The 27,712-nt window shown below is 42.5% G+C and overlaps 1 protein-coding gene across 2 annotated transcripts in view; it reads right to left on the bottom strand.

Annotated features, from left to right (window-relative positions):
• Positions 1-27,712, bottom strand: part of pus10 (pseudouridine synthase 10) — a 98,318-nt gene that overhangs the window by 10,432 nt on the left and 60,174 nt on the right. For both annotated transcript variants that reach the window (XM_041182726.1, XM_041182727.1), the window contains exons 8-15: positions 23,831-23,876; positions 21,340-21,404; positions 18,192-18,277; positions 14,343-14,468; positions 12,778-12,834; positions 505-581; positions 368-423; positions 148-265 (exon numbers count right to left, since the gene is read on the bottom strand). In XM_041182726.1, the coding sequence (XP_041038660.1) occupies positions 148-265; positions 368-423; positions 505-581; positions 12,778-12,834; positions 14,343-14,468; positions 18,192-18,277; positions 21,340-21,404; positions 23,831-23,876 (631 nt within the window). The remainder of the gene's footprint in view (positions 1-147; positions 266-367; positions 424-504; positions 582-12,777; positions 12,835-14,342; positions 14,469-18,191; positions 18,278-21,339; positions 21,405-23,830; positions 23,877-27,712) is intronic.

The raw sequence follows: 27,712 nt of genomic DNA, 5'->3' as shown, positions 1-27,712 counted from the left end.
CAAAGCTCATTGGGTTTAAAAACATTTATGAAGATACAAGTGATGAACCAGATTCATGGTGCTCATCTCAGGAGTTTATTTCTCTTTTGAAGCACCTTGCACACAACATGTGATTCTGAAGTAACGCAAAAATGTTTTTTGTCGTACCTTTAATTCCTCGAGAAAATTGATATCATTTTTTCCTATAGCTTTCTCTGTCCATATTAGGGCACTGTATGACTTTGTCTTCTCTTCTTCTCCTTCCTTCATACGTCCTATTGCCTCCCTAAACAAAAATATTGGGAACAAATTACTTGCTTGTTTGGTTAATAAACTATTTTGAAGTGTAGAGCCTGACTTAAATACTGATTTGACTGGACATGCTTACCTGGTTACTATCTGTAAATCTCGAACTCGGATTTTATCAGTTGAATTATTAATTTTCTGCAAAGAACATAGCACGTTAGCACATAAGTAAAGCAATTTAAGCCCCAAGGAATTAAACTTTGCAAAACTCTTAATTACCTCTTGAAGTTCTCTTAGCTCTTGCTGAAGAAAGGATATTCTACGTGGGTTAAGCAGCTCAATTGCAAAGGGTCTGCCTGGAACAAAGAGAAAGGTGGGGGAAAAGAGTCAGATTCACCTATTTGGTAGAATATTGAAAAATCTTGATATAGGAATAGCTGATCATCAAGCAAATTGGCAATTATTCAAAATCAAACATAACATATAAAGTGCCACATCAAAGGTTACTGCAGAAAATAAAAGCTCATGGTTTAGGCAGTAACATATTGGCATGGCTAGCTAACAGGGATCAAAGAGTTGGTATAAATGGGTCTTTTTCTGGATGGCAGGATGTGACGAGTGGTGTGCCACAGGGATCAGTGCTGGGACCCCAACTTTTTACAATATATGTAAATGACTTGGTTAGAGGGACCAAAAGAATAGTTGCTAAATTTGCTGATGACACAACGATAGGTAGGAAAGTAAATTGTGAAGAGGATGTAAGGAGGCGACAAAGTGACATAGATCGGTTAAGTGAGTGGGCAAATATCTGGCAAATGGAGTATAATGTGGGCAAATTTTAAATTGGTTATTTGGCAGGAAGAATAAAATGGAAGCTTATTATCTAAGTGGTGAGAGATTAAGAGGTCTTAGATTCAGAGGGATCTGGGTGTCCTAGTGCATGAATCACAAAATGTTAGTATGCAGGTACAGCAGGTAATTAGGAAAGCTAATAAAATGTTATCATTTATTGTGAGGGGAATTGTTTACAAAAGTAGGGAGGTTATGCTTCAATTGTACAGGGCATTGGTGAGACCATATCTGGAGTATTGTATATAGTACTAGTCTCCTTATTTAAAGATGTAAATGTGTTAGAAGCAGTTCAGAGAAGGTCTACTAGACTAATACCAGGAATGGGTGGGTTGTCTTAAGAGGAAAGGCTGGACAGATTAGGCTTGTATCCACTGGAATTTAGAAGAGTAAGAGGCTACTTAATTGAAACCTTTAAGATCCTGAGTGGTCTTGACAGGGTGGATGTGGAGAGGATGTTTCCTCTTGTGGGAGAATCTAGAACTATGGGTCACTTTAAAAATAAGGGGTTGCTCAATTACGACAGAAATGAGGAGAATTTTTTTCCTCTGAGGGTTTTGAGTCTTTGGAACTCTCTTCCTCAAAAGGTGGTGGAAGCAGAGTCTTTCAATATTTTTAAGGCAGAGCTAGGTAGATTCTTGACTAACAAGGGGATGAAAGGTTATCGGGGATAGGCAGGAATGTGAGGTTGGGGTTACATTCAAATCAGCCACGATTTTACTGAATGGCGGAGCAGGCTCAAGGGGCCAAGTGGCCTACTCCTGCTCCTAATTTGTATTTATGTTTGTAACATTCAAATTATAAATTTTCTGACCACCAAATAATCCATAAAAACCAATAACTCAAAATATCAATGGTGTCAAGCCTTAGTTCAGCACTCTCGTTCCTCAATCAATCACCTTGAGCAAATAATCTAGGCTAACACTTCAATGCAGTACTGAATGGATGCTCACTGTAAGAAGTGTGGTTTTTCAGATGAGATGCTAAACCAAGGACACATCCACATGGATGCAAAAGGCCTCATGGACAATTTGAAATGGAGCTGGGAAATTTTCCTGTTGTCTTTGACAACATCTAACCCTCAACCAGCATCACTAAAATTTACTATTTGTGGAATCCTGTTTTGTCCAAATTGGCTGCTGTGTTTGCCTGCAAGATACCAATGACTCTACATCAAAAATAATTCATTGCCTGTGAAGGGCTTGTAGACGTCCAGAGGGCATGGAGGGTGCCACATAAATGCAAGTCCTATCCTTATATTCAAAACACACTGAATTCCTCCTACAGTAGCTAAATGGGCTCAAATGCCACACCCCACCCCAACACACTTTTCTAATTATGTGACTCACACACTCCCTTTGAAATTAATTTTGAAAGTACAGTCACAGTTGTTATTTATCTTCTTTCAGCCTTCAGTTCAGAAAACACCAGTCATTATATATAATTATAGAAACAGGAGTAGAGCATTCGGTCTCTTAAGCACAAAATCTACACATAGTTCATAGTTAATCACAATCAGCTGCACTTCTGCTTTCAATCTTCTCACTCTGACTGTCTGGTTTGCTCAAGGATGTTTCCTACTTTGACAGCAGGCCTCTGTTCCCTATTGCATGTATCGCTCCCTCAGTATATACTAACTATCCATAAGAATATAAAAAATAAGAGCAATGGGCCATAGAGCCCTTTGGGCCTGTTCTGACATTCAATAAGATTATGGCTAATCTGATATAAAAGCAAAATACTGCAGATGCTGGAAATTGGAAATAAAAACAGAAAATGCTGGAAAAACTCAGCAGGCCTGGCAGCATCTGTGGAGAGAGAAACAGAGTTAACGTTTTGAATCCATATGACTTCTTCAGAACTCTGAAGAAGTCATACGGACTTGAAACATTAATTCTGGTTCTCTCTCCAGATGCTGCCAGAGGTGCTGAGTTTTTCCAGCATTTTCTGTTTTTATTATGGCTAATCTAATCTTGGCCTCAATTCAAATTTCCTGCCTGTTCCCCATAACCCTCAACTCCCTCTTGGTTCAAATATAGGTAACTAGCTCAGCCTTGCATATATTCAATGACAACCTCCATACAGCTCCTTGGGGTGGAGGATTCCAAAGATCACGACCCTCAGAAAAGAAATTCCTCCTTATCTCAGTTTTAAATTGGCGATGCCTTAGTCTGAGACTTTGCCCCTAATCCTAGATTACCCCATGAGGGATAACAGCCTCTTAGCATCTCCCCTGTTAAGCACCCTCAGAATCTTAAATGTTTCAATAAGATCACTTCTCATTCTTCTAAATTCCAATGAGTACAGGTCCAATCCACTCAAACTTTCATATATGACAACCCCTTCATCTTATAAATCAACCTAATGAACCTTCTTTAAACTGCTCCAATATAAGTGCCAACCTTTCAGGTGTTAAGGATGCAAGCTCCAATAACTCATGGGTACCAATACCCCTCCAGATATTTCTTTCCCTTCACTGGCCTCTGACTCCTACTCTTCTTCTAATCTCACATTTTGCTGTGTATTCAGAATCTGTCCTTAGCAAAGGATTCAGATTTAACTCCTTATGCCCCCATCTCCTTGAATTTTAAGCTCGGCACAACATTGCGCTCTTCGTCTGTCACCTTCTCCCACATTCTCACTTCTTTGGCCACGAGTCCTTCCCACGATCAACAGACCCTTTCACCTGTCTCCAATGTTCTCCCCTGACCTGGAACCCTCCCTCTGGCCTCTTACTCACTCATGTCCTTTACATTGAGAAGTCTTGGGGTGACATTGGCCTTTTTCATTTCTCTGCTCCCTCACTCACTCTAACCTGTCTCCCTCTGAACTTGCAGCACCCTGTTCACTTGGGTCTAACCATGATATTGTTATCAAACCTTACGACAAGGGTGGTGCTATTGTTGTCTGGTGTACTGACCTCTCGTTGCAGAAGCTGAGCGCCGACTCCATGATGCTTCCTCCTACCTCCCCCAGACCATGATCACACCACTGAACATAAAACCATTGTTTCTAGGACTGTCGCTGATCCAATCTTCTCACCTTTAGCCCCCAAAACCTGAACAGCCCGCTTCTACCTCCTTCCCAGAATCCACAAACAGGACGGCCCTGGCCAACTTATTGTTTCAACCTATTCCTGTTTCAACCTATTCCTGCCCCATTGAACTTATTTCTTCCTGTGTCGACTTTTTTTCTCTCCTTGTCCAGTCTTTCCCTACCTACATCTGTGACTCTTCTGATGGCCTACGTCATTTCAACAATTCCTAGTTTCCTGATCCTAACCACCTCCTCTTCACCAAAGATGTCCAATCTCTAAATCTCCATCTCCTCAACCACTCCCAACATCTCTTCTCCCTCCCATGCAAACGAAGAAGATGTCACACCTGCACCTTTACCTCCTCTCTCTTCACCATCCAAAATCCCAAACACTCCTTCTGGGTGTACTTCTTTCAATTTAGCATATTGTATTCGCTGCTCACAATGAGGTCTTTCCTATACTAGAGAGACCAAAATGCAAACTGGGTGGCCGGTTTGTGGGACACCTTTGCTCAGTCCTCAAACATTACCCCAAGCTTCTGGTGGATTGCTCTCAAGCAAACACCTCTGTCCTTGGCCTGCTGCACTGTTCCAGTGAAGCTCAACGCAAGCATGAGGAACAGCACCTCACCTTGCGATTAGGCACTTTATAGTCTTCTTGACTCAATACCGAGTTCAACAATTTCAGACTGTAAACTCTGACCCGCCGTCTTGTTTCTCACGTTTTTGCTTTTGGACAAAGCTGTCCATTATTCTGCCGTCAACAGCCATTCTGAGCAAATCAATTGTTTCTTTACTACAAACATTACCACTCCCTTTGCCTTTTGTACCATTAAATCTTTTATCAGTTAATCTCTCCTACCCTCCATCCTATCACAGGCCTCTCCTTTTGATCTTCCTCCCCACTCCCCCCACTTCACTTGCTTAAAATCTATTACATTTCTATCTACCTTCAATTCTGAACAAAGGTCGTAGACTTGAAATATTAACTCTGTTGCTCTCTCCACAGATGCTGCCAAACTTGCTGAATATTTCCAACACTTTATTATTATTTCAATGCAATTATATCCCTCCTTAAATAAGGAGACCATAACTTGTTTTCTTTTTATTCATTCACGGGATGTGGGCTTTGCTGGCTGGGCCAACATTTATTGCCCATTCCTAATTGCCCTTGAGAAGTTGGTGGTGAGCTGCCTTCTCGAACCGCAGCAATCCCTGTGGTGTAGGTACACCCGCAGTGCTGTCAGGGAGGGAGTTCCAGGATTTTGACCCAGCGATAGTGAATGAACAGCGATATATTTCCAAGTCTGGATGGTGAGTGACTTGGAGGGGAACTTCCAGGTGGTGGTGTCCCCATCTATCTGTTGCCTTAGTCCTTCTAGTTAGTAGTAGTCATGGGTTTGGAAGGTGCTGACTAAGGAGCCTTGGTGAGTTCCTGCAGTGCATCTTGTAGATGGTACACACTGCTGCTACTGTGCGTCGGTGGTGGAGGGAGTGAATGTTTGTGGATGTGGTACCAATCAAGGGGGCTGCTTTGTCCAGGACGGTGTCAAGTTTCTTCAGTGTTGTGGGAGTTGCACTCATCCAGGCAAGTGGGGAGTATTCCATCACACTCCTAACTTGTGCCTTGTAGATGGTGAACAGGGTTTGGGGAGTCAGGAGATGAGTTACATGCCACAGGATTCCTAGCCTCTGACCTGCTCTTGTAGCCACAGTATTTATATGGTTAGTCCAGTTCAGTTTCTGGATGCAATACTTTAGGTGTCATCTCCCCAACGTCCTGTACAGTTGTAACAAGACTTGTCTACTTTTATACTCCATCCCTCTTGCAATAAAGGCCATCCTAATTACTTGATGTACCTGCATGCCAACACTGTTTCATATACAAGGACACCCAGATCCCTCTGTACCGCAGCATTCCGTTGTCTCTTTCTTCATTAAAGTTATATTTTGCTTTTCTCTTCTTCCTATCAAAGTAGATAACCTCACATTATCTCATATTATACTCCATCTGTCAAATCTTTGCACACTCATTTATATCTATATCTCTTTGCAGTCTCTTTGTTCTCACAACTTGGCTTCCCAATCACCTTAGTATCATCAGCAAATCTGTCTGTCGTCTCTTCAGCCAAGTCCTTAATATTGGTTGTAAATAGTTGAAGGCCCAACACTGATCCTGTGGCACTACATTAGTTACAGTATGGCAACCTGAAAATGACCCATTTATCTCCACTCTGCTCTCTGCTAGTTAGCCAACCCTTTATCCATGGTAACATATTGCCCATTTGCTCTGATCTTGTGCAGTAAGCTTTCATGTGGCACCTTATTGAATATTTTTCGAACTTCAAATACCCTACATTTACTAGTTCCCTTTTATCCACCCTAATTGTTACATCCTTAAAGAACTCCAATAACTTAGTGAAATATGATATCCCTTTCACAAAACCATGTTTGACTCTGCTTGATTGTAATTTGTTTTTCTAAATGGCCTGCTACTCCTTCCTTAATAACAGATTTCTGCATTTACCCAACGACAGATGTTAGGCTAATTGGCCTATAGTTGTCCTGCTTTCTGTCTCCCTCCTTTCTTGAATAGAGGTGTTACATTTGCAGTTTTCCAATTATCCAAATTTTCCAAATCTAGGGAATTTTGAAAGATTACAACCAATGCATCCACTATTACACCAGCCACTTCTTTTAAAGTGCTGGGGTGCAGGCCATCAGGTTCAGGGACTTGTCAACCTTTAATCCTATTAGTTTACCTAGTACTTTCTCTCTAAATGATCTAGATAATGAAGTTACTGCCTTCTCTCCCCTGATTTTCCATTATTATTGGGATGCACTTAGTGTCTTCCACCATGAAGACACACATAAAATATTTCTTCAAACTATCAGCCGTTTTCTTGTTTCCCGTTGTACTTTATGAGCCAGTTAAGTTACATCAAGATATGGCCTAATATAACATATTTTGCAATATAATATAAAACATTAGCATGTATGTAATGTGTAAAATAGCAAGCATGTAAAATACCATGCACCATTCTACAATGAGAATAGCAAATCATTTGATTTATGGAGCTTCTTCCTTCTGATTTTCTCAAGCTCTGAAAGAGAAACGAACCACTATTCAACTACATCCCAACTGATCTAAACTCAACTCCATTCGCCTGCCTTTGATCCACATCACTGGGTACCCTTGTCAAACAAAAATCTACCCGTCTCAATCTTTAAAATTTTAATTTACCCGGTATCCTTTTAGGAGAGAGAATTCTAGGTTTCTATGACCTTTTGTGTGACAATGTGCTCTCTGATTTCATTCCTGAATGACCTATCTCTAATTTCTAGATTACTCACCAGATTCTATTGACTCTAGCATATCTATTTATCATTTTAAGCACCTAAATTAGGTCACCCTTCATATTTTAAAATTCAAGGAAATACAACACAAGTTTATTCAACCTGACCTCAAAATTTAATCAGTAAACCCTGGTAGCATTCTAATGACTTTGAATCAAAGGCCAACGTATACAAAAGCAAAATACTGTGGGTTCTGGAAATCTGAAATAAAAACAAAAAGAGGCTGGAAATATTTAGCAGGTCTGGCAGCATGGAAGTGGAGATGGAAACAGAGTTAACGTTTCAGATCACCAATGTCTCGTCAGTACTGGAAAAAGTTAGGCAGATAACAGTTTCACCTGGAGATTTCTCCATCACTGTTGCACCTGTTCTGATGATGCCATCTTTCAAACCAGAGCTTTGATATGTCTTCATTCGGCCTCAATCCCCACTATTGTTCTATTTCCCATATCTCTGCTCTCACCTCTTCCCCTCACTCCTAAAACCACAAGAGTTCTCTTCATCCTCACCTTCCAACCCACCAGCCTCCACATTCAATGGATCACCTTCTAGCACTCTGCCACCTCTAACACGATGCTGTTAGGAACAACTTGCAAAAGCTATAGGATTGGGTGAGCATTTTGCATTTTTTTTTACTGGAAATTGCTTAAGGTTTCACCCTCATGGGAACCAGGCTACAGAAATCATTATTCTTAGATATGGTTGGCTAGTTTGAAAAAAGGGCTATAAGATGCTTGCTGAAGTGCATATATCCAGTAGTATGTGGGAATATTAGACATGATTGCAGTGAACAATAGCCCGGCTGACCAGCCTGATAAGGGGTAAGGACAGTTGCACTGAATGACCATTGTTAAGTGCTAGTTAGCAGATCTCACAAACAAGTCTTAGGGTGGAATTTTCGATGCCCGCTGGCGTCGGGCTTGAGCGGACAATATGGCGAGAAAACCAGAAATTGCTTCCACAATGTCGTGAAACCAGTTTGAAATCATCCGCTCTGCCTGTCAATGGTGGGCCACGTTTCCTGCTGTCGGAAGTCAGGAGCCTCATTGTAATATATCTGCATATTATTATAAGCCCAGCCTGCCGGAATCATCCCGCCAACTCCGCCCCCCCCCCCCCCCCCCCCCCCCACCCCCCCACCCCCCCAACCCCGGTGGATCATCCAAGCACGTCGGCATAACTGCACACCAACGTGCTTCACAACATATATAAGGCATGCACATGGCAGGCTGCACTTCGCTTGGGACTTCAAGGTTTGATTGCCTGCTTTGCTTCAGGCAACACTCACAGTCATCAGCGCCAGGCTTCACAGACAGCACATCACTTTTAGGGGGGCTCATGGGCAGGTCTCTACCTACCTGACCAGCCAGAAGGCACGGGTGACTTTTCAACGGCTGCAGGACTAGGGCTTGCTTAGGCAAGTGGCCTCAGGGAAGGGAAGATGCTGCAGGGTGAGGGCTGTACAGGGGAAGGGAGATATCCCAAGGCACTTATGGGGCACATGTTGATCTGTCCAAGTGGCCTCAAGATGGTGAAGGCTGAGGGAGGCAGTATCCAGAGCAGCTCAGACCAGATGGAGATGTGACGGTGTGTGTGAGAGTGAGTGATGATGTCCCTTGAGCTGACAGTGTGTGAGTTGCCAGTGAATGTGTGATGGGCCTGAGTGTGACAGTTTAGAGTGATGAGATGGTTGCCATACCCTGGCGGCACAGATGAGATCATTCATCCGCTATCTACATAGCGCAGCATTGGCACTGATCACCACTGCCATCGCCTCTCAAGCCAGAGTGGTAATGTTGCTGCCCCTCCTGCAACCAGAGTGCGGTAGAGGACATCACAGTGGTCCTCCACAACGTCCAAAAGATGCTTGAGGGATGCGTCATTAAACCTGGGGGCTGCAGTCTTCTTGCCTTTCAGGGCCATGCCTTCCATGCAGCAGTCCTGGGCTAGAAGAACCGAGAGGTATGCATGCAGCTGGACTTTAAATGTTGCACCCGGCATGACAAAGCAGCAAGGTGATGGTGTGGTGGGCAAATCAGTGCCCGCCCACCATTGAAACGGTGTGTTTCCTGGGAATACGTAATTAACGTGGTGTTACTGGGAAGATACAGAGTGAGAAGCTGCCATTGCAGCCAGTGGACTACACTTGGTGCAATTCTGGGATGATTCCGCCCTAAGACTCTAAATCACAGGTGGCAAGATGAATGAAACCTTAATGTGGTGCCAGAGATGGAATGTTATGGAATGACGGAACTACTTTTGGAAATACGGCTCGAGAGGTGATAAAGAGATGCGGAAAGGATGATCAGGTATTATAGCAGAATATGTACAACAGGCCTAAGGGACTAATGGAAGGTAGACTGACATCAAAGGCGGAATTGCAACCCCAGGTTTAGACGAAGACCCCAATGCTGCATAGGGTATTTTGAAATAAAGTAAACCTTCATAGGACCAAATGGCTCATCAATAATCCATCCAGGCATCCACCCCTGAAAATGGGTATAAAATAAGAGACTTTGGAAATGTCCATTGCAGTAGACAGTGGACAAGGACCCTGAAAGAAGACTCCAGTCAAACATTCCTGAGGGGGTTCCAGAAGTCAAGAAGACTTGAGCACTGAGAAGAGGAAGTAGAAAGAAGGAACTGTTTGTGCAAGCCAGCTGTCCTGCCAGATGTGGATCGGTAATCATTACTTCACATGGTCCCATGTTTTTGCTGCAAACTAGTAATGTTATATCCTGCCTCAAACTCTTATTAAAACCCAACATCCCACTATATTGGTTGGTTGCACCCGAATCCTGATCAATTGACTGGTTGATTAACTGGATAGTGAAAACTCTCAAGTAACTTTCTAAATTTAACTCAGGGTATCTTTCAAAGAGTAAAATACTCATAATGCCACCACCAAACACATCTTCTCCTCCCCTCCCAGCATTCCAAGGGTGCTGTTAGCTCCACGATACTCTGGTCCATTCCCCAATAACCTCCAACACCCCTCCCCGTCACATGCAAACACTGGAGATGCAACATCTGCCCTTTTACCTCTTCACATCTCACCTTACAGGGCCTCCCAGGTAAAACAGAAATTTACTCGTACTTCTTTTAACTTAGTATACTGCATTTGCTGCTCATATTCCTCTACATTGAGGAGACCAGCCACAGACTGGACAACCACTTTGCAGAAAACCTCCAGTCAGTCTGAATGCGTGACCCAGAGCTGCCGCTCACCTGTCATTTTAATTCTCCACTTTGTCCCCATTCTGATCTCTCTGTCCTTAGCCTCTTACGCTGTTCTAATGAAACTCATCTAAAGTTCAAGGACTAGCACCTTGTCTTTCAATAGGCACTTCGCAACTTTCTGGACTCAACAGGGAGTTCAACAATTTTGGATCATAACCTTTGCCCTCATTTTGTTGGATGAAGGTCATTGGTGGATTCTGTTATTCCCAATTACATCTCCTCTAGACACATCTTTTGCTTCTTTACTTGTCCCGTTACCATTTGCTTTTGTTTTGTACCATCATCCCTTTTGTCCTTTAATCTCAGCCTCTTTTCACTCAACCACAGACTTTCACTATTATCCTCCCCAGTCTGAACATAACCCCCAACCTCAATTTTTGCAACTTCAGTATTTATTTAAAACCAATTACATCTCTAACTTCTAGTTTTGGCAAAAGGTCATTGGCTTAACACGTTAAATCTGTCTCTCTTCCCACAAATTCTGCCTGACCTGCTGAGAATTTCCAGCATTTTGCGCTTTTATTTCAAAGGCTAATGTATCTTTCCTGAGGGGCGGTGCATGTAGTACTCCAGAAGTGGTCTGAACAAGACTCTGTACAACTAGAGCATAATGCCCTCCCCTTTTTATTCTCAGCCCTTTGAGGTAAAGGTCAATATTCTATTAGCATTTTTGATTTTTTTAAAAATTACACCAGCCTTTACTGATGTGTACAAGGACACCAAAATCCCTTGGTTTCAATATATTCCTGTGTGGTAACAGAAGCACTGTCATAATGCGTATTAATTTAAGAAAAAAATGTATTCACTTCTGGGATGTGGGCATTGCTGGCTAGGCCAGCACTTATTGCCTATCCCTAGTTGTCCTTGAGGAGGTGGTGGTGAGCTGCCTTCTTGAACTGCTGTAGTCCATGTGGTGTAGGTACACCCACAGTGCTGTCAGGGAGGGAGTTCCAGGATTTTGACCCAGTGACAGTGAAGGATATTTTTCCAAGTCAGGATGGTAAGTGACTTAGAGGGGAACTTCCAGGTGGAGGTGTTCCCTTCTGTCTGCTGCCCTTGTCCTTCTAGATGCTAGTGGTCGTGGGTTTGGAAGGCGCTGCCTAAGGAGCCTTGGTGAGTTTCTGCAGTGCATCTTGTAGATAGTACACAATGCTGCCACTGTGCGTCAGTGGTGGAGAGGGTGAATGTTTGTGGAAGGGGTGCCAATCAAGTGAGCTGCTTTGTCCTGGATGTTGTCAATGTTCTTGACTGTTGGAGTTGCACTCATTCGGCAAGTGGAGAGTATTCCATCGCACTCCTGACTTGTTCCTTGTAGATGGTGGACAAGCTTTGGGGAGTCAGGAGGTGAGTTATTTGCCACAGGATTTCTAACCTCTGACCTGCTCTTGTAGCCACAGTATTTATATGGCTAGTCCAGTTCAGTTTCTGGTCAACAACGATAACACCCAGGATGTTGATAGTGGGGGATTCAGCGATGGCAATGCCATTGAATGTCAAGGGGTGATGGTTAGATTCTCTCTTATTGGAGGTGCTCATTACCTGGCACCTGTGTGGCACGAATGTTACTTATCACCTGTCAGCCCAAGCTTGGATATTGTCCAGGTCTTGCTGCATTTGGACATGGACTGCTTCAGTATCTGAAGAGTCGTGAATGGTGCTGAACATTGTGCGATCATCAGCAAACATCCCTACTTCTGACCTTATGATGGAAGAAAGGTCATTGATGAAGCAGCTGAAGATGGTTGGGCCTAGGACACTACCCTGAGGATCTCCTGCAGTGATGTCCTGGAACTGAGATGATTGACCTCCAACCACCACAACCATCTTCCTTTGTGCTAGGTATGACTCCAACCAGCGGAGAGTTTTCCCCCTAATTTCCATTGACTCCAGTTTTGCTAGGGCTCTTTGATGCCACATTCGGTCAAATGCTGCGCTGATGTCAAGGACAGTCACTTTCACCTCACCTCAGGAGTAACTGGGAACTTTTTTAACCTTAAAAGACTGCAGTTCAATTAAATACTGTGTTTCATGTAAAGTAAGACACATCACATGAAGCAAAAACATAGTTACCATTTCCCAAGGTTCTGACATCAACATCTTCTCTTCCTGAAGATGAAAAGTTTAAATCTGTAGGTATAGAAGATTTTCAGAATATCAAATTGTGGAGTTTTATAATCCAAACTATAACTTACACAATTTTTTAAAAAACATTCTTTCACAGGATGTAACGTTTCTGGCTAGGCCAGCATTTTTATAGCCCATCCCTAATTGCCCTTGAGAAAGTGGTGGTGAGCTGCCTTCTTGAACCGCTGCAGTCCATGTGGTGTAGGTATACCAGTGCGACAGTGAAGGAACTAAATTACTAATTCCTTACAAAAATGCTATCCAATCAGACTACAAGAATGACATTAATATATACTTCATTACAAGGATAAACTGATATGAATTAGATGAGGTTTGGGAGAAGAAACGAGGAACTGCTCCAGTCACTATACACCCTGGGTGTCACAAATGAATTCAAAAGATTGCTTTTACAATGTCACTTACACTGGGAGATCAAATTAATTATTGACTCATAACTTTCCCACACAGTTATTTAGAGAATAATCTGATTCAAAAATATCTGAAGTAACTGGAACTTGAGGGAACAGATTTCACGTTTTGTTTTTCTTTCCCTCAGTACCTCATGGCAAAGTTATTTTGCAAATAAAGCAGAGATTGATAAATATATAATGACAGCAGGGCTGCCTGCCTTATCAGAACAAAAGGATTTCCTTTCATATATCTGCTGCACTAGGAATAGCTTGGCTGCTGCCTCAGTGGTCTCTCACACAAGCATACTCACTCAACATTGCGAGTAATGTGTTGCCAGCATATGTAGTGTGTGCTAATTCTTTGCAAGTCTTTAAGAGGGAGCTAGGCCAGTTCTAGGCTGGGACAGAGATTGCATCATCTAAAAGTTAAGTGGATTTACAGTTAGCACACACATGGTCAATGTGATGATCTGGACTGGTTTCAATCATCTGTGTAGGTTGGAGAGGAATTATCTAGATTCCCCCCCACTACCACCCATTGGGTTTTTCATCTCTCCCAGATTACATACCTACAGAGGATTAGAAAGTATTTAGTTATGGTGGCCCAGGTGTCATGAGTGTGAGGCAGGCTGAATGAACCAGCTGGTCTTTTCTGCATGCTCATATATAACACATGTAAACATGGTCATAGCAACAAAATTAGTCATTACTTGTTGAGATTCCTTGAATATTGCAGCAGTTGAGCTTAACAGACTGGAAAGGGAAAAAAATCAGTTTTTCCAGATTGATGCTTCACTGGGGCATCATATTGCCATCTGCTATAGTATTGCCTGGCCTGTCTGCTTTTGTAAACCTACAAAATGTGCATAAAATTTCTTAATTTTAGCATGTATTCAGTTGTCTAGTATTTGTTGTTTTCCAGGTTGACAGTGCACCTCTGAGCAATTTACTGTAAATAGAGAAAAGGATAGCTTTGGGTTATGTATATTAGGACTGAATTCCACATCACAAGCTTGGATTGTGGAAAGTCAGTTATCATTATATGAGACACACAGCATTGGGGAAAGCATTTAAGCATTTTCTTTTATTCAGGTAACTTACGATCTACTTTAAACATCTTCTTCAGTGGCTCCCCTATAAGTTCCTCCACTGAAGATTCCAATTTTCTTTCTCCATCTATTACCCAAGGAGTCTGTGGCAGGGTCCTGGAGAACTTATTATATCTGCCTGATAGAAGCACAGGTATCCACTTTTTAACCTTCAAAAAAATTCTCCTCTTGTGAGTTATTTGGCGCATTCATGTCACAATTGTTAACAATGATACAACATGTTAAGTTATCAAAGTACAAAGTTCAAATGAAGCAAGATAAAAGGACATGTTACCCCTCCAGTAACCTTACAATTAGTATTGTTTTATATTTTTGAGCAGACAAAATTCAGCTAACTGAGCTGCCATTGGCTGAATGCTCAGAATTTCATCAAAAGTAAGTTGGATTTAAGTTGTTTCTGGATGAATTGGAGCCAATATTACCTAGATTTCAGATCCTTTGTGAAAGTACAGGGCCCTCAAGCTATAAAACAGTTTTACATAATGTAGCGCAGATAAAGGTTATACCTGTATGTTTAAAACAAGTGCATTTCTCGCTGCGATGACAAAATTGTAAGGGAGCAAAATAAAAAGGTCTAAAATTGGTTACAAATAGCCATGTTTCACATAAGGGTTTGCTGAGACTGTCTGGTCTGTTTTTTTTTGTTTCAAAGGCTTTCTTGCAGATAAAATGTCTGGTCTGAGGAATGCATCAACACCGATTAAAAGACTATGGATGGAATTTTCCGTCTGTTGGTGTCGGGCGTCATGGGGGCATGAGTGGACAATATGGCTGGAAAGCCAAAAGATCAGTTTCACGGCATCATGAAACCAGTTTGTGATCGTCTGCTCTGCCCGTCAACGGCAGGCCGCCTTTCCTGCTGCCGGATGTCAGGAACTTCATTTTAATACATCTGTATATCATTATAAGCCCTGCTCACTGGCTTATACCCTCCCCTCACTGGATCATCTGGGTTTCACAACTGAACATAAACAACATGCACCTGACGAGCTGCACTTCACTCGGGACTTTGAGGCTTGTTTGCTGACATTGCTTCGGGCAGCACTCACTATAGCACAGCGCCAGAGTTCACAGGCAGCACCGCATCACTTTTGGGCGGTTGGGGGGGGGGGGGGGGGGGGGGTTGCAGAGCCAGGTCTCTACTGACGAGACCAGCTGTAAGGCGGGGGGTGCCTTTTCAACGGCTGCAGGACCAGGGCTTGCTTGGGAAAGGGATAAAAGTGGCCTCAGGCAAGGGAAGAGGTTGCAGGGCGAGGGTTGTACTCGGGAAGGAGGGTATCCCAGGGTGTGTGGGGTCACATGTTGATTTGTGCAGGTGGCCTCAAGTGGGTGAGGGCTGAGGAGGCAGTCTCCAGATGAGATGAGTCCAGATAGAGATGGGAGAGTGTGTGGGAGAGAGTGAATGGTGATGTCCCTTGAGCTGGCAGTGAGTGAGATGCCAGTGAATTGTGTGATGGGCTTGTGAGAGTGTGAGAGATTAGAGTGATGAGATGGTTGCCATACTCTGGCTACACAGATGAGATAATTCATCTTCTTTCTACACTGGATGGCAAATCTCTTCTGTGCAGCATTGGCACTGACCACCACTGCCATCACCTCCCAAGCTGGAGTGGTGACACTGATGGGCCTCCTGCAGCTACAGCAGGGGTAGAGGACATTGCAACGGGCTCCAACAGTGTCCAGAAGGTGTCTCAGGGATGTATCACCAAATTGGGGGGCTGCAATCTTCTTGCCTTTTGGAACCATGTCTTCTTTGCAACAGTCCTGGGTTGGAAGCACTGAGAGGTGTGCATGCGGCTGCACTTTAAATATGGTGCCTGGCATGAGGAAGCAGTGAGGTGACAGCATGGTGGGTGAATCAGAAGCTGCTCCCCTGCGAAATGGTGTGTTTCTTGGGAATGCATGATTAATGAGGCAGGATTGGGATGATATGGCACTAAAACCCACCATTGCAGCCTGCAGGTAAACCATCTTTTTTCCTGCCCATTAACACACTTAGTGCAAATCTGGGACGATTCTGCCCTATGTTTTGTCAAGTTCCTAACTTAAAATTTATTGGTAAAAATGGTTAAGAGCGTTTTTCTAAGAAGCAGACTGTTACGGCACAGCTAATTGTAATACTGAGCTGCTCAAATCCGAGGGAAACTTAAACAGCTGCCACAACTGTTTTTGCAATTTGTATTTTTATTTTGAGATGCATGCCTTGAATTCAGTAGTAATAAGTCTACCGAGTTTTAGAGGTTTTTACAAAACTAAATGAAACATTTATTAATAAAATAAATGATTTCAAGCACATACATCGGTCTACAAATTACTACTATAATATCTCCTAAATCCCTAATTAATCTAGCTCCCAGTTACATCTTTCGTTAAGGCAATAGTAAACAACATAGATTACGACAGATCCACGCAAAGCACCCTGGGCAGTAATGTCCAAAGTGAATTTTCTTAGCTTCGGTTCCTGGAGCTAGCAGCTTGGTAAATAGAGGCTGGAGGCTTTTCACACTTGCTGGATCTTAGAATGCCTTCTTCCTTACACATAACCTCATCTCTTTCTTTCATGTTTCTCCCTTTTTAATGTAAATCCCATTGTTCCAATATGTCTTTGAAACTTTTCCATAATATAAATCTTTCATAGTTCTCATGTTATCAGTAATCTTTGGGGAAAATAAATGCACTGTTTGGCTTAGCCTCTGTTGACTAGATGCAATGCTTTACGATCTCTTTGAAATTTGTGACTCTTGATTCATCTAAAAACGCAAATGTTCTTCATAACTCACATCCTAAAACTTCAACAATGTTTATGTAATAAGCATTTCAAACCTAGGGCAGAATTTTGCCCTTGCCATGCGGGATCGCGGGAGTGGGCAATCAGGAATCCAATCGTCACCTGCGATTGGCACCACACCGCGATTTCATGCTGGCGGGCCAATTAAGGCCCGCCCAGCATGATATGTGTGCTGAGCACTTAGAGCAGCCTGTGTGGTGGGGGGGGAGGAGGGTGAGTGGGCCGAGCGCGAACTTCGCGCATGTGCGAGAATGAGCGCTGCATAATCTCCCTGAGGCATGGAGCTGCCTCAGACAGATGAAGAGATATTTAAAAAAAAATAAAGAACATAAAAATGTAATAAAACATGTCCCCTCATGTGACTGTCACATGAGCAGAGACATGTTTTTAATGAAAAAATAAAGTTTTTACTTTATTTTTATTTGCTTTTGGAAACCTCATCCCACTTGTGGATGAGGTTTCCAAAAAAATGCAAAGGCCACTTGGCCTTTTCACCTGCTCGCCAACCGTTACGTTGGATGGGCAGCGAAAAATGTACGTTAATTGCTAACATAATGGCCTTAACAGGCCTTTTAATTGTCGGCGGGCGCACTGCCATCTCTGGCACGCACACGCCGACCCAACTACTGCATGACTGTGCATTGACATCGGCACACTCGGTCACATCATTTCACGCTCGAGCAGGTCGGGCGCGCACCCGCCAGCTGAGCGAAAATTTCTGTGCTTTCTTTCTCTTCTGATACATCAAAGCACCCGGACCAGCTATCTGTAATTCAAGTAAAACCCACACACACACGTACACACAGAGAAACTAATCCAAACCCCACTATTAACCTACCTTTACAATAAATTACAATAATATTATGAAAATTATTATATTTTCATGACACAGGCATTTGATGTCCTCAACATACACAGCACTTTTCATGACTACCGGACATCTTAAAGTATACTTTTGAATTGTAATCAGCGATGTCCCCAATAGTTTAAAACATTGACTTACAAATTGCAAGCTGAGAAAGAATTCAAGAAACATTTATTGCCATGTCTTACCTGCCACATACACTGAATTGTGAGTGCACTGAATTTCCTGAACAACACAGGAACCTTTAGGTGGTTCAAGCTGATAAGGAAACTGCCTGTCAAAGATCAAAACACAATGAAGCTGAGAGTTAAAAGACATAGGAGTTAGGTCAATATTTCATTATACCCATAGTTCTATTACAATTCATTTCTACAAGTTACTTTTCAAAACAATTTCAATGATCATTTTACATAGATCCTATCCCATGAAATGATTTTGTACATCAGGTTACATATTAACCCAGCTTTTGTGCAGATTTAAATCTGTAGGAGTGGTTCTGTGTGAATAATTTACAAAATAAGATAGTTTAGTTCATGAAATCAAGCTTAAATTTGCTTCTATTTCTGTGATCACAGCTTTAATTGCAACATTGATACTTCTTCAGGATTTCTGAGCTTTAAAAACACTATTTTAAGAAAATCTCCTTTCCCCCATTCAGTCTTAATTTTTGAGTTACTTGTGGAGGGGGTGGGGGGAGGGTGGTTTCAGGAGGCCAGTACTGGTAGTATCTAGCTGGCGCTGCTCCATAGCCAGTTGCTACAATGGAGATTTGCCCCTAATGACTTTTTCATATGATTTTCATTCTTTTCTCCCTCCCTACCTGGTCTCAGTTTGATACCTGTATATAGTTGTGAGACTAATCACCAGTTTAAAATTGTCGGTCAGCAGAGTGTCCACCTGATCATTCTTTTGGATGTCAGCATTCTGAACAGGGCTGACCTTTGGGTTAGTGGGGGCGGTGGAATCCACCAAGCTAAGAAACAAAAAGCTTGCATATACATAACATTTTTCATTACCCTTGGACTTCTCAAAGCACTTTACAGCCAATCGAGTACTTTGGAAGAGTACTCACTGTTGTAATGTAGGAAACACAACAGCCAATTTTCACACAGCAAACTCCCACAAGGAGCAATATGACAATGACCAGATAATTTGTTTTTGTGATGGTTATTGAGCGTTAAATATTAGGCAGAACACCAGGGACAATACTTCTGCCCCTCTTTAAAATAATACCATGGGATTTGATTGTTTACCTCAGAGGGCAGATGGGGCCTTGGTTTAACATCTCATCCGAAATATGGCATTTCCAATGGTGCAGCACTCCCTCCACATTGCAGCGGAGTGTCAACCTTCGTTTTTAAGCTCCACAAACTTGAGGCTCATTTAAAACTCTGTCTCCGTGTATTGGCTTGCACCAAGTCCTGTTCCTCTATCACCCCTGTGGGGGCCCAATGACCTACACTGGTTCCCAGTCAAACGTCTTGATATTAAAATTCTCATCTTTGTTTTCAAATACCTCCATAGCCTTGCCCCTGCCTATCTCCATATTCTCCTCTGTAATCTTTGCCATTGCCTCCAATGTGCCAGCTCAACCTTCGGCTGACTGAGGAAAAGAATATTTGAGGACCAAGATCTCAAACTCTATACTAAAGTCATGGTTTACCGGGCAGCAGTGATCCCCATGCTCCTATGTGCTTTGGAGACTTGGACAACCTACAGCAGGCACCTGTAAGCACTGGAGAAGTTCCATCAGCAACGCTTTTGCAAGTGCCTTGGAGATTTCTGCGCTCTTACGCGTGCGTGCACAAAAGAGCACAGGTCCCCATTCTCCCTCCTCCACCACCCACACAGGTAATGCTGAGCGCTACCGGGCACACGTCATGCTGGGCGGGCCTTAACTGGTCTGCCCAAGTAAAATGGCGGTGCGCAGCCAATAGCAGGCAGCGACTGGCTCCGTGCCCGGCCCGCCCGACAGGGAGAAAATTCTCCCCCATGACTCAGAGGTGAGAGTACTACCAATTGAGTCATGGCTGACACACTAAGGAGGTGTTAGCAAGTGTGACCCAAAAGATTGAGTGAAGAGGTGTGTTTTAAGGAGGCCATTAAAAGGAGAGGAAGTTGGACAGACAGAAGGGTTTAGGGAGGGAATTTGAGTGCTGGGTTTAGGTAGTTAAAGACACTGCCACTAATGTTGGGATGAAAGAGGGTGGGGTGTACAGGAGGTTATACAGGAACACAGAATCAGGGAACAGAGAGTTTGAGTGGTGTGGGGTTTGAAGGGCTGAAGGAGGTTACAGAGATATAAGAAGTGAAGCCATAAAGGGGTTTAAAGACAAGGATGAGAATTTAAAATTTGAGGCACTGGGGATCCAAGGACCAATGTGGGACAGCAATCAAAGGGGTGATGTGTTAGGGGGCCATGGTATGTGATAGAATATGGGCAGCAGTATTTTAGACGTTGACATTTTTGGAGCATGGAGGATGGGAAAGCACTGGAATATTCAGATCTCGAGAAATAATGATTTCAGCAGCAGACACCTAAGGCAGGGGTGAGGGTAGCTGATGTGATGGGGTGGAAGTAGGTGGTCTTTATGATGGATAAAAAAGTGGTGTCAGAAACTCAGCTCAAGATTGAATAGGGTGCTGAGATTTCAAACAGACTTGTTCAGCTGCCAAGGAGAGTAATACAATTAATCAAGGATAAGGAAACTGAGATTTTACTATGTTCCAAAGACAATGGCTGGGTTTTCCGGCCCCATTGTGGCAGCACCTCCCCCCCGGTACATGCAGCAGCCCAGCCAAAACTCTATTGACTTTCAGCGGGACCGGATGATCCCAGCAGTGGGAGGGGGCCAGAAAATCCAGCCCAATGGCTTTGACAGTACTAATGTTTCTCTGGAGGGAACTTCCATTCATCCAAGACTAGACGTCAGACAAATCAGTCAGATAAACAATTTGACAACCATTACCAACAGTCCATTAGGTGTAGAATAGAAGGTGGATCGCAACCCTATAGAAGTCCATTTTGAAATTCTGATGATTTTAGATTTCATGTTCACTTTATTTTGACATCTGGTCCTTCATTATATTCAAGCCCCATACCTACTCCATTGATCTTATATTCCAATTTTTTTTCATCAATTACAGTTCTACATCATTCAATTCTTTTGCATTTGTATATGTGCTTTTCCTTGTCTCTGGGGTTTTCCTCAAAATATTCGTTTATTACCAATGCACATCACAAATTTACCTCTATCTCAATTCTGCATAGAAACTGTCCATTTACTAAGAAATATGTAAAATAAATTTGAGGGAAAAATACTACTGTGCGCTCACTGAAGGAAGTCATCATCTTTTATCTTCTCCAAAGCTTTCACCACTGCCATTCTAGTGAATACTGACTGAAAAGAGAAACATCCGTTATAATTGGTTCTCAGAACTGTAGGTATATATACAGGATGTGGCGAGGTGAATTACATCACACATTCACTTTAAAGCACAACATTGCCAACAACTTAACAATCAAGTTGAATTCACATTTGGTCTCTGTAATCCAGAGAAATACTTTGTTGGAATTTTCAGAGAATCACTGCGGCAGTTCTGACAGGCTGCATCACAGGAGATTTCACCACAGCTTCCAGGGAGACAGTGTTCCCACAGGCAGTACAGTTCCTATACAGTAAGCACGTGTGTACTATAACACCAACTAATTTTCTATTTAACAGTGTACAATTCACAAATATAGAGGGGAAAGCTCAATAGGCTAAGATGGGGTTAGGTACATTTTAATATCCACCCTCCTTCCCTTCCTTGTCTTTTCAACTCGCTCTCCTTTCCTCTTCTCTCTCAACCTCTTAAAAAATTTATAACCACAGAAATTTCCTACATTGCCATTTCTTGAGCCCCAAGATGGTCTCTCACCTCCCAAATGATCTCTAGTTATGGATGATCACTAGTTATAATGTGCAATCTGGCAACCCTTCCTGCACCCATAGAATGCAGAATGTCCCCTTCTGTTTCTCAGCTGCTACTCCAATCTAAAATGAATCTTCCTGGAGTAGTTTCTCATACTTCTATATCATCAAAACTGCCTATTTCCACCTCCATAACGTCACCCAGCTCCTTCCCTGTCACAGCTCATCTGCTGCTGAAACCCTCATCCATGCCTTTGTTACTTCTAGATTTGACTATTCCAATGCTCCCCTGACTGGCCTCCCATTTTCCACCTTCCATAAACTTGAGCTCGTTCAAACTCTGCTGCCCATATCCTAACTTGCAACAAATCCCGTTCACCCATCCCCTGTGCTTGCTGACCGAAATTGGCTCCCTATTTGGCAACATCTTGATTTTAAGATTCCTATCCTTTTTTGCAAACTCTTCCATGACCTTGCCCTCCCTATCTTTTTTTTCAAATTCTTTCATGGTATATGGGCATCGCTGGCTAGGCCGGCATTTGTTGCCCATCCCTAATTGCCCTTGAGAAGGTGGTGGTGAGCCATCTTCTTGAACTGCTGCAGTCCATGTGGTGTAGGTCTACATATAGTGCATGTTAGGAAGGGAGCTCCAGGACTTTGACCCAGCAACAGTGAAAGAACGGCAATATATTTCCAAGTCAGGAAGGTGTGCAGCTTGAAGGGGAACTTGCAGGTGGTGGTGTTCCCATGCATCTGCTGCCCTTGTCCTTCCTGGTGCTGGAGGTCACAGGTTTGGAAGGTGCTGTCGAAGGAATCTCTGTTACCTCCTCCAACCCCACAAGCCTCCAAGATCTCTGCACTCCTCCAGTTCTGGCATCTTCTGCATCCCCATTTCTAATCACTCCAACAATGGCAGCCATGCCTTCAACTGCCTGGACCCAAACTCTGGAGTTCCCTTCCTAAAGCTCCTCACCTACCCACTTTGCACTCCTCCTTTAAGATGCTTCTAAAAGCCTAGGTTGTTGTTCATCCTAGATAACTGCAATTTCCAGAAAACTTCGACAATACAAGCTGCACGTGGCTAATAAATTGACTAAAGTTGGTCAGAAGCTCAAATAATACAGTAGCTTCAAGCCAACTACAGATCAAAACAAATTCAGTTCAGGATAACTTTCCTCTTACATATTCAGCCATCTTCTTAACCTATAGCCTCTTGCAACTTCGAAGGATGGGATCCCAGCTGAAACAACTCTTCCTTTTTCTTTCATATGCAGGTTGGATTAATTTACATTTCTAGCTCTTTTGTGTTATATCAGATATCCCACATTCATACCTTTTCTATTTATCTCTCAAATTATCAAGATTTGCTACCGTGACTAACACAGTAAAAATGCTCATTGGAACACAGGCTTCATATATGCCAAACAAAATGACAATCACTTAGAAAAAACTTCTGAATTCCAAAGTAGGGTGTGCATAAATATTCCAAGAATAATGCTCGATTCTGTTTTAGTTTGTCTTATTGAATAGCAAATCCTTCTGATTAACAGCCATCATCCAAGCAACCCATAAAATTATCTGCATTTGCAGTTTTCCTTTCTTCAGAAGAGCAAGCAGGGCAGCCAAGGCCACAAATACCTCCACAATCATTACAATGTGCCTTCCCAATGAACTAATGGAAGATAGAATGACTATCAGATGTATTCCCCTTTATCAGAACTGAAACATTACTCCCAAATGAAATTTTTTTAAGACAGCATCCAGAAGCAGTGAATCAGCGTCAAATACCAATAGTATTTGAGGCCAGTATTTTCACTGTTTAAACCATTAGGATGCAACTAAATAAAAATAAAACTGAAAAAAAAATGTTGAATTCATTTAGGCCAACCATCAAAAATGGCTTTAAACAATACCTGCTTGTTTTTTGTTGGTCTAAAGCAGTCTCGACATACAGTAGCCCTAGATTAATAACAAATACCACAATTAAGAAAATTCTAACAAAATCACAGCTTTAAAGCTTAAGTTTATAATTTTTCCTTTAAAATCCATGAGGTAGCAATATACTCAAAACACTGACCTTCTAATCACACAATCTCAAAAGATCAAGGTCAGCAGAATTCTTATTGATAGAAAATAGTATACATTGATTTTCCAGTTTTATTTTCTCTACCACGAGTGATTCAAGTTTCAGGTTAGCATGGGATTTTTGAACCTGTGTTGTAAGTCATTATATGGCCTGGAGAAGTACCATGGATTGTTTCCTCACCCACAGAGTTAATTACAGCATAGAGGATATTTAGGGAAGTGTTTAGAGTTTTATCTAGAGTTACAAATATGTGCTTACACACACAATAATTTGGTTATCCCCACCTATCACTGGCCCTCTATCCAGCTCTCTTGTTCCAACCACCCCCCCCTTAAACCAGCTTACATTTCACCCCTTTTCTATTTTTCCTTAGTTCTGCTGACGAGTCACACAGACTCGAAACGTTAACTGTGCTCCCTTCCACAGATGCTGCAAGACCTGCTGAGTTTTTCCAGGTATTTTTGTTTTTGTTTTCGATTTCCAGCATCCGCAGTTTTTTTGCTTTTATCAACAATAATTGTTGCAGCTCGTCAATGCCAATGTCCCCTCTAAATTTTTTAGTCACATACGGACTGTTCATTTGAATGTGCAGTATCTTTAAATTTTTTTGCATGGCCATGCACATGCAGTATCTTAAAAGGGACAACTCGTGAGTGGTCTGCACGGTACCATCTGGGTTGCTGGCCAGTTGCGCACACATGCTGCTTATAGGGAGCATTTGTTGATCTAAAGAAGTGGTAACATATTGAGGAGCTAGGTCAGTAATAAATACTAAGATTAAAGGAAATCTAACAAAATCACAGTATCTGAGTTGTGTGGCCATTTCTCAATCTTGCAAGAGCAGCTCAATCCACCACTGTAAGTTAGTCTGTATAACTTTCAGTTCAGAGTGGACAACATATAGTCATGAGAAGCTGCAGCATTGTACAAAGAGTGCCATACTGATCCCCAAACATCTTGCTTTTACTTCAGCAAAGGCATCATTATTGCACCTAACAAAAAGTGCCAAGGTTCTGAAGCTGGTGTGACCAGGCATTCAAAGCTCAAAAGACAGAAGAAATTATTCACTAACAAAATGACTAATATTAAGTAGTGTGCTTCATTTAGGGTATTTCTCTCCCTCAAGATCAGCTTGGCACATCTAACAGCAAATCATAGTGTGACATGAAAGGTAAAAAGCTTCGTGGATCACTTGTTGTTAGAGTAGTTAGGGGCATTTGCAGTGAACAAAACAAAACCAGTCCTCAAAACTTAAGCCACAAGGTAAAAGCGGCAATGTGTGATTAATCTCTGAGATACACAAGCTCCTATTTTTGCATTTTGTAGAGGATGACTTTGCATATTATAGAAATTGCTGCTGGTAATTAGCCCTGAGTCACGTCGCCAACTGACAAAGTTCATTAACTTGTTTTCCACATATTAAAGAGGCATAAAAACAAAAAAACTGCGGATGCTGGAAATCCAAAACAAAAACAAAAACAGAATTACCTGGAAAAACTCAGCAGGTTTGGCAGCATCGGCGGAGAAGAAAAGGGTTGACGTTTCGAGTCCTCATGACCCTTCGACAGAACTTGAGTTCGAGTCCAAGAAAGAGTTGAAATATAAGCTGGTTTAAGGTGCGTGTGTGGGGGGCGGAGAGAGAGAGAGGTGGAGTGGGGGTGTGGTTGTAGGGACAAACAAGCAGTGATAGAAGCAGATCATCAAAAGATGTCAACAACAAAAACCAAAAGAACACATAGGTGTTAAAGTTAAAGTTGGTGATATTACCTAAACGAATGTGCTAATTAAGAATGGATGGTAGGGCACTCAAGGTATAGCTCTAGTGGGGGTGGGGAGAGCATAAAAGATGTAAAAAAATAAATAAATAAATAAATATTTTTTTTTTCTTTTTCTCTTTTTATAATGGAAATAGGTGGGAAAAGGAAAATCTATATAATTTATTGAAAAAAAAGAAAAGGAAGGGGGAAACAGAAAGGGGGTGGGGTGGGGGAGGGAGCTCACGACCTAAAGTTGTTGAATTTAATATTCAGTCCAGATGGCTGTAAAGTGCCTAGTCGGAAGATGAGGTATTGTTCCTCCAGTTTGCGTTGGGCTTCACTGGAACAATGCAGCAAGCCAAGGACAGACATGTGGGCAAGAGAGCAGGGTGGAGTGTTAAAATGGCAAGCGACAGGGAGGTTTGGGTCATTCTCGCGGACAGACCGCAGGTGTTCTGCAAAGCGGTCGCCCAGTTTACGTTTGGTCTCTCCAATGTAGAGGAGACCACATTGGGAGCAACGAATGCAGTAGACTAAGTTGGGGGAAATGCAAGTGCAAGTGGAATTAAAGAGGCATGCCATTTGCAACTGGACACTAAGTATCATTGGAATATGACTGCACCCAAGAAAGGTGTAACAGGTAAGCGGCCCCTTTGGTTATATCATGAAGAAACTCATGGGGTAGAATCTTCGGCTCTGTGAGCGGGAGCGGGCCCACTTGCCAAGGTGTAAAATGATATCCAGTGATGTTGGGCGTGCATCCCAACATCACCGCACGTCATTTAGATTTTCAGTTCAGCGGGCGTGCACCGGAGTTGGCTGCGCGCCCGCCGAACTGTCAAAGACCTATTAAAGGCATTTAAAAAGCCAATAAAGCAGTTAGCTGAGCTGCTTGTCCAACCTTAAGGTTGACGAGCAGGCAAAGAGCCCAGGTGGCCTTCGCAGTTTTCGTGGCACCTTATCCACGGGCGGGATGAAGTTTCATGAACATTTTTAAAATGTTTTCAAATTTTTAATAAAATTAATGGACATGTCCCAGATCATGTGACAGTATTCAATGTTTTATAAGTGAAAGTAATCTCCCTGAGGCACCTTTGTGCGGTCTTTCACCCGCATGCGTGAAAGAGCGCACTCCCTGACTCAGGCAACCCCCCCCCCTCCCCCCCCCCCGCCCGCACAGGGAGCACTCAGCGCTTCTGGGTGCACGTCACGCTGGGCAGGCCTTAATTAGCCCACCCACGTAAAATGGTGGCACCCAGCCGATTGGGGTGCCGATTGGCTGTGCGCCTTTACAACCTCCCCGATGGGGAGAAAATTGATAGTTAGTTCTTATAGCAGTAATGTCTCCAATGTCCCTTGCAGGATCACAGGACAGAGCAGTGTGATTCTCTACCTTTGGTTATGCTCCACAGGGCGCAGTATTTTAAAAGTCCACTGCAATCTGCCTAGTACTAATTTTAAAAGGTTATTCTGGTTTAAGATTAGGATTGAGAGTGACATAAATAGGACAAAGAATAAGGTAATAGATTGGCAAAGAGCAAATTATGAGGGAATGACTATGGAACTAAAGAAGTGAACTGGGAGAAAATCTTGATAAACAGACCGAACAACTGTGGGAAATCTTTAAAACGGCATTCAATAGACTTCAAAAGAAACACAAGCTAATTATGTGAAAACATGAATGAATAAAGAGCTAAAGGGAAAACAGAACCAAAATAAAAAGAAATGCAGGGTACAAAAAGTATTTTGAAACTAAGAGAGGGGAGGTCAAAAAGAAATACGAATACTTAGGGGAGAAGTTAAAAGGGGCACCATCATGCAGGCAAAGAGAAATTATAAAATCAAATTATCAAGGAGTATTAAATAAAATAATAAAATATTGCATAGACACATAAATATGAAAAAGAAAATTAAAGTCCTGATCCTGATCCCATGGAATGGCCCACCCATGG

Source organism: Carcharodon carcharias, chromosome 2 (genome assembly GCF_017639515.1).
Source record: "Carcharodon carcharias isolate sCarCar2 chromosome 2, sCarCar2.pri, whole genome shotgun sequence".
NCBI lineage: Eukaryota > Metazoa > Chordata > Chondrichthyes > Lamniformes > Lamnidae > Carcharodon > Carcharodon carcharias.
The sequence above is the reverse complement of the archived record's forward strand: the minus strand, read 5'-3'. Positions and strand labels throughout refer to the sequence as shown.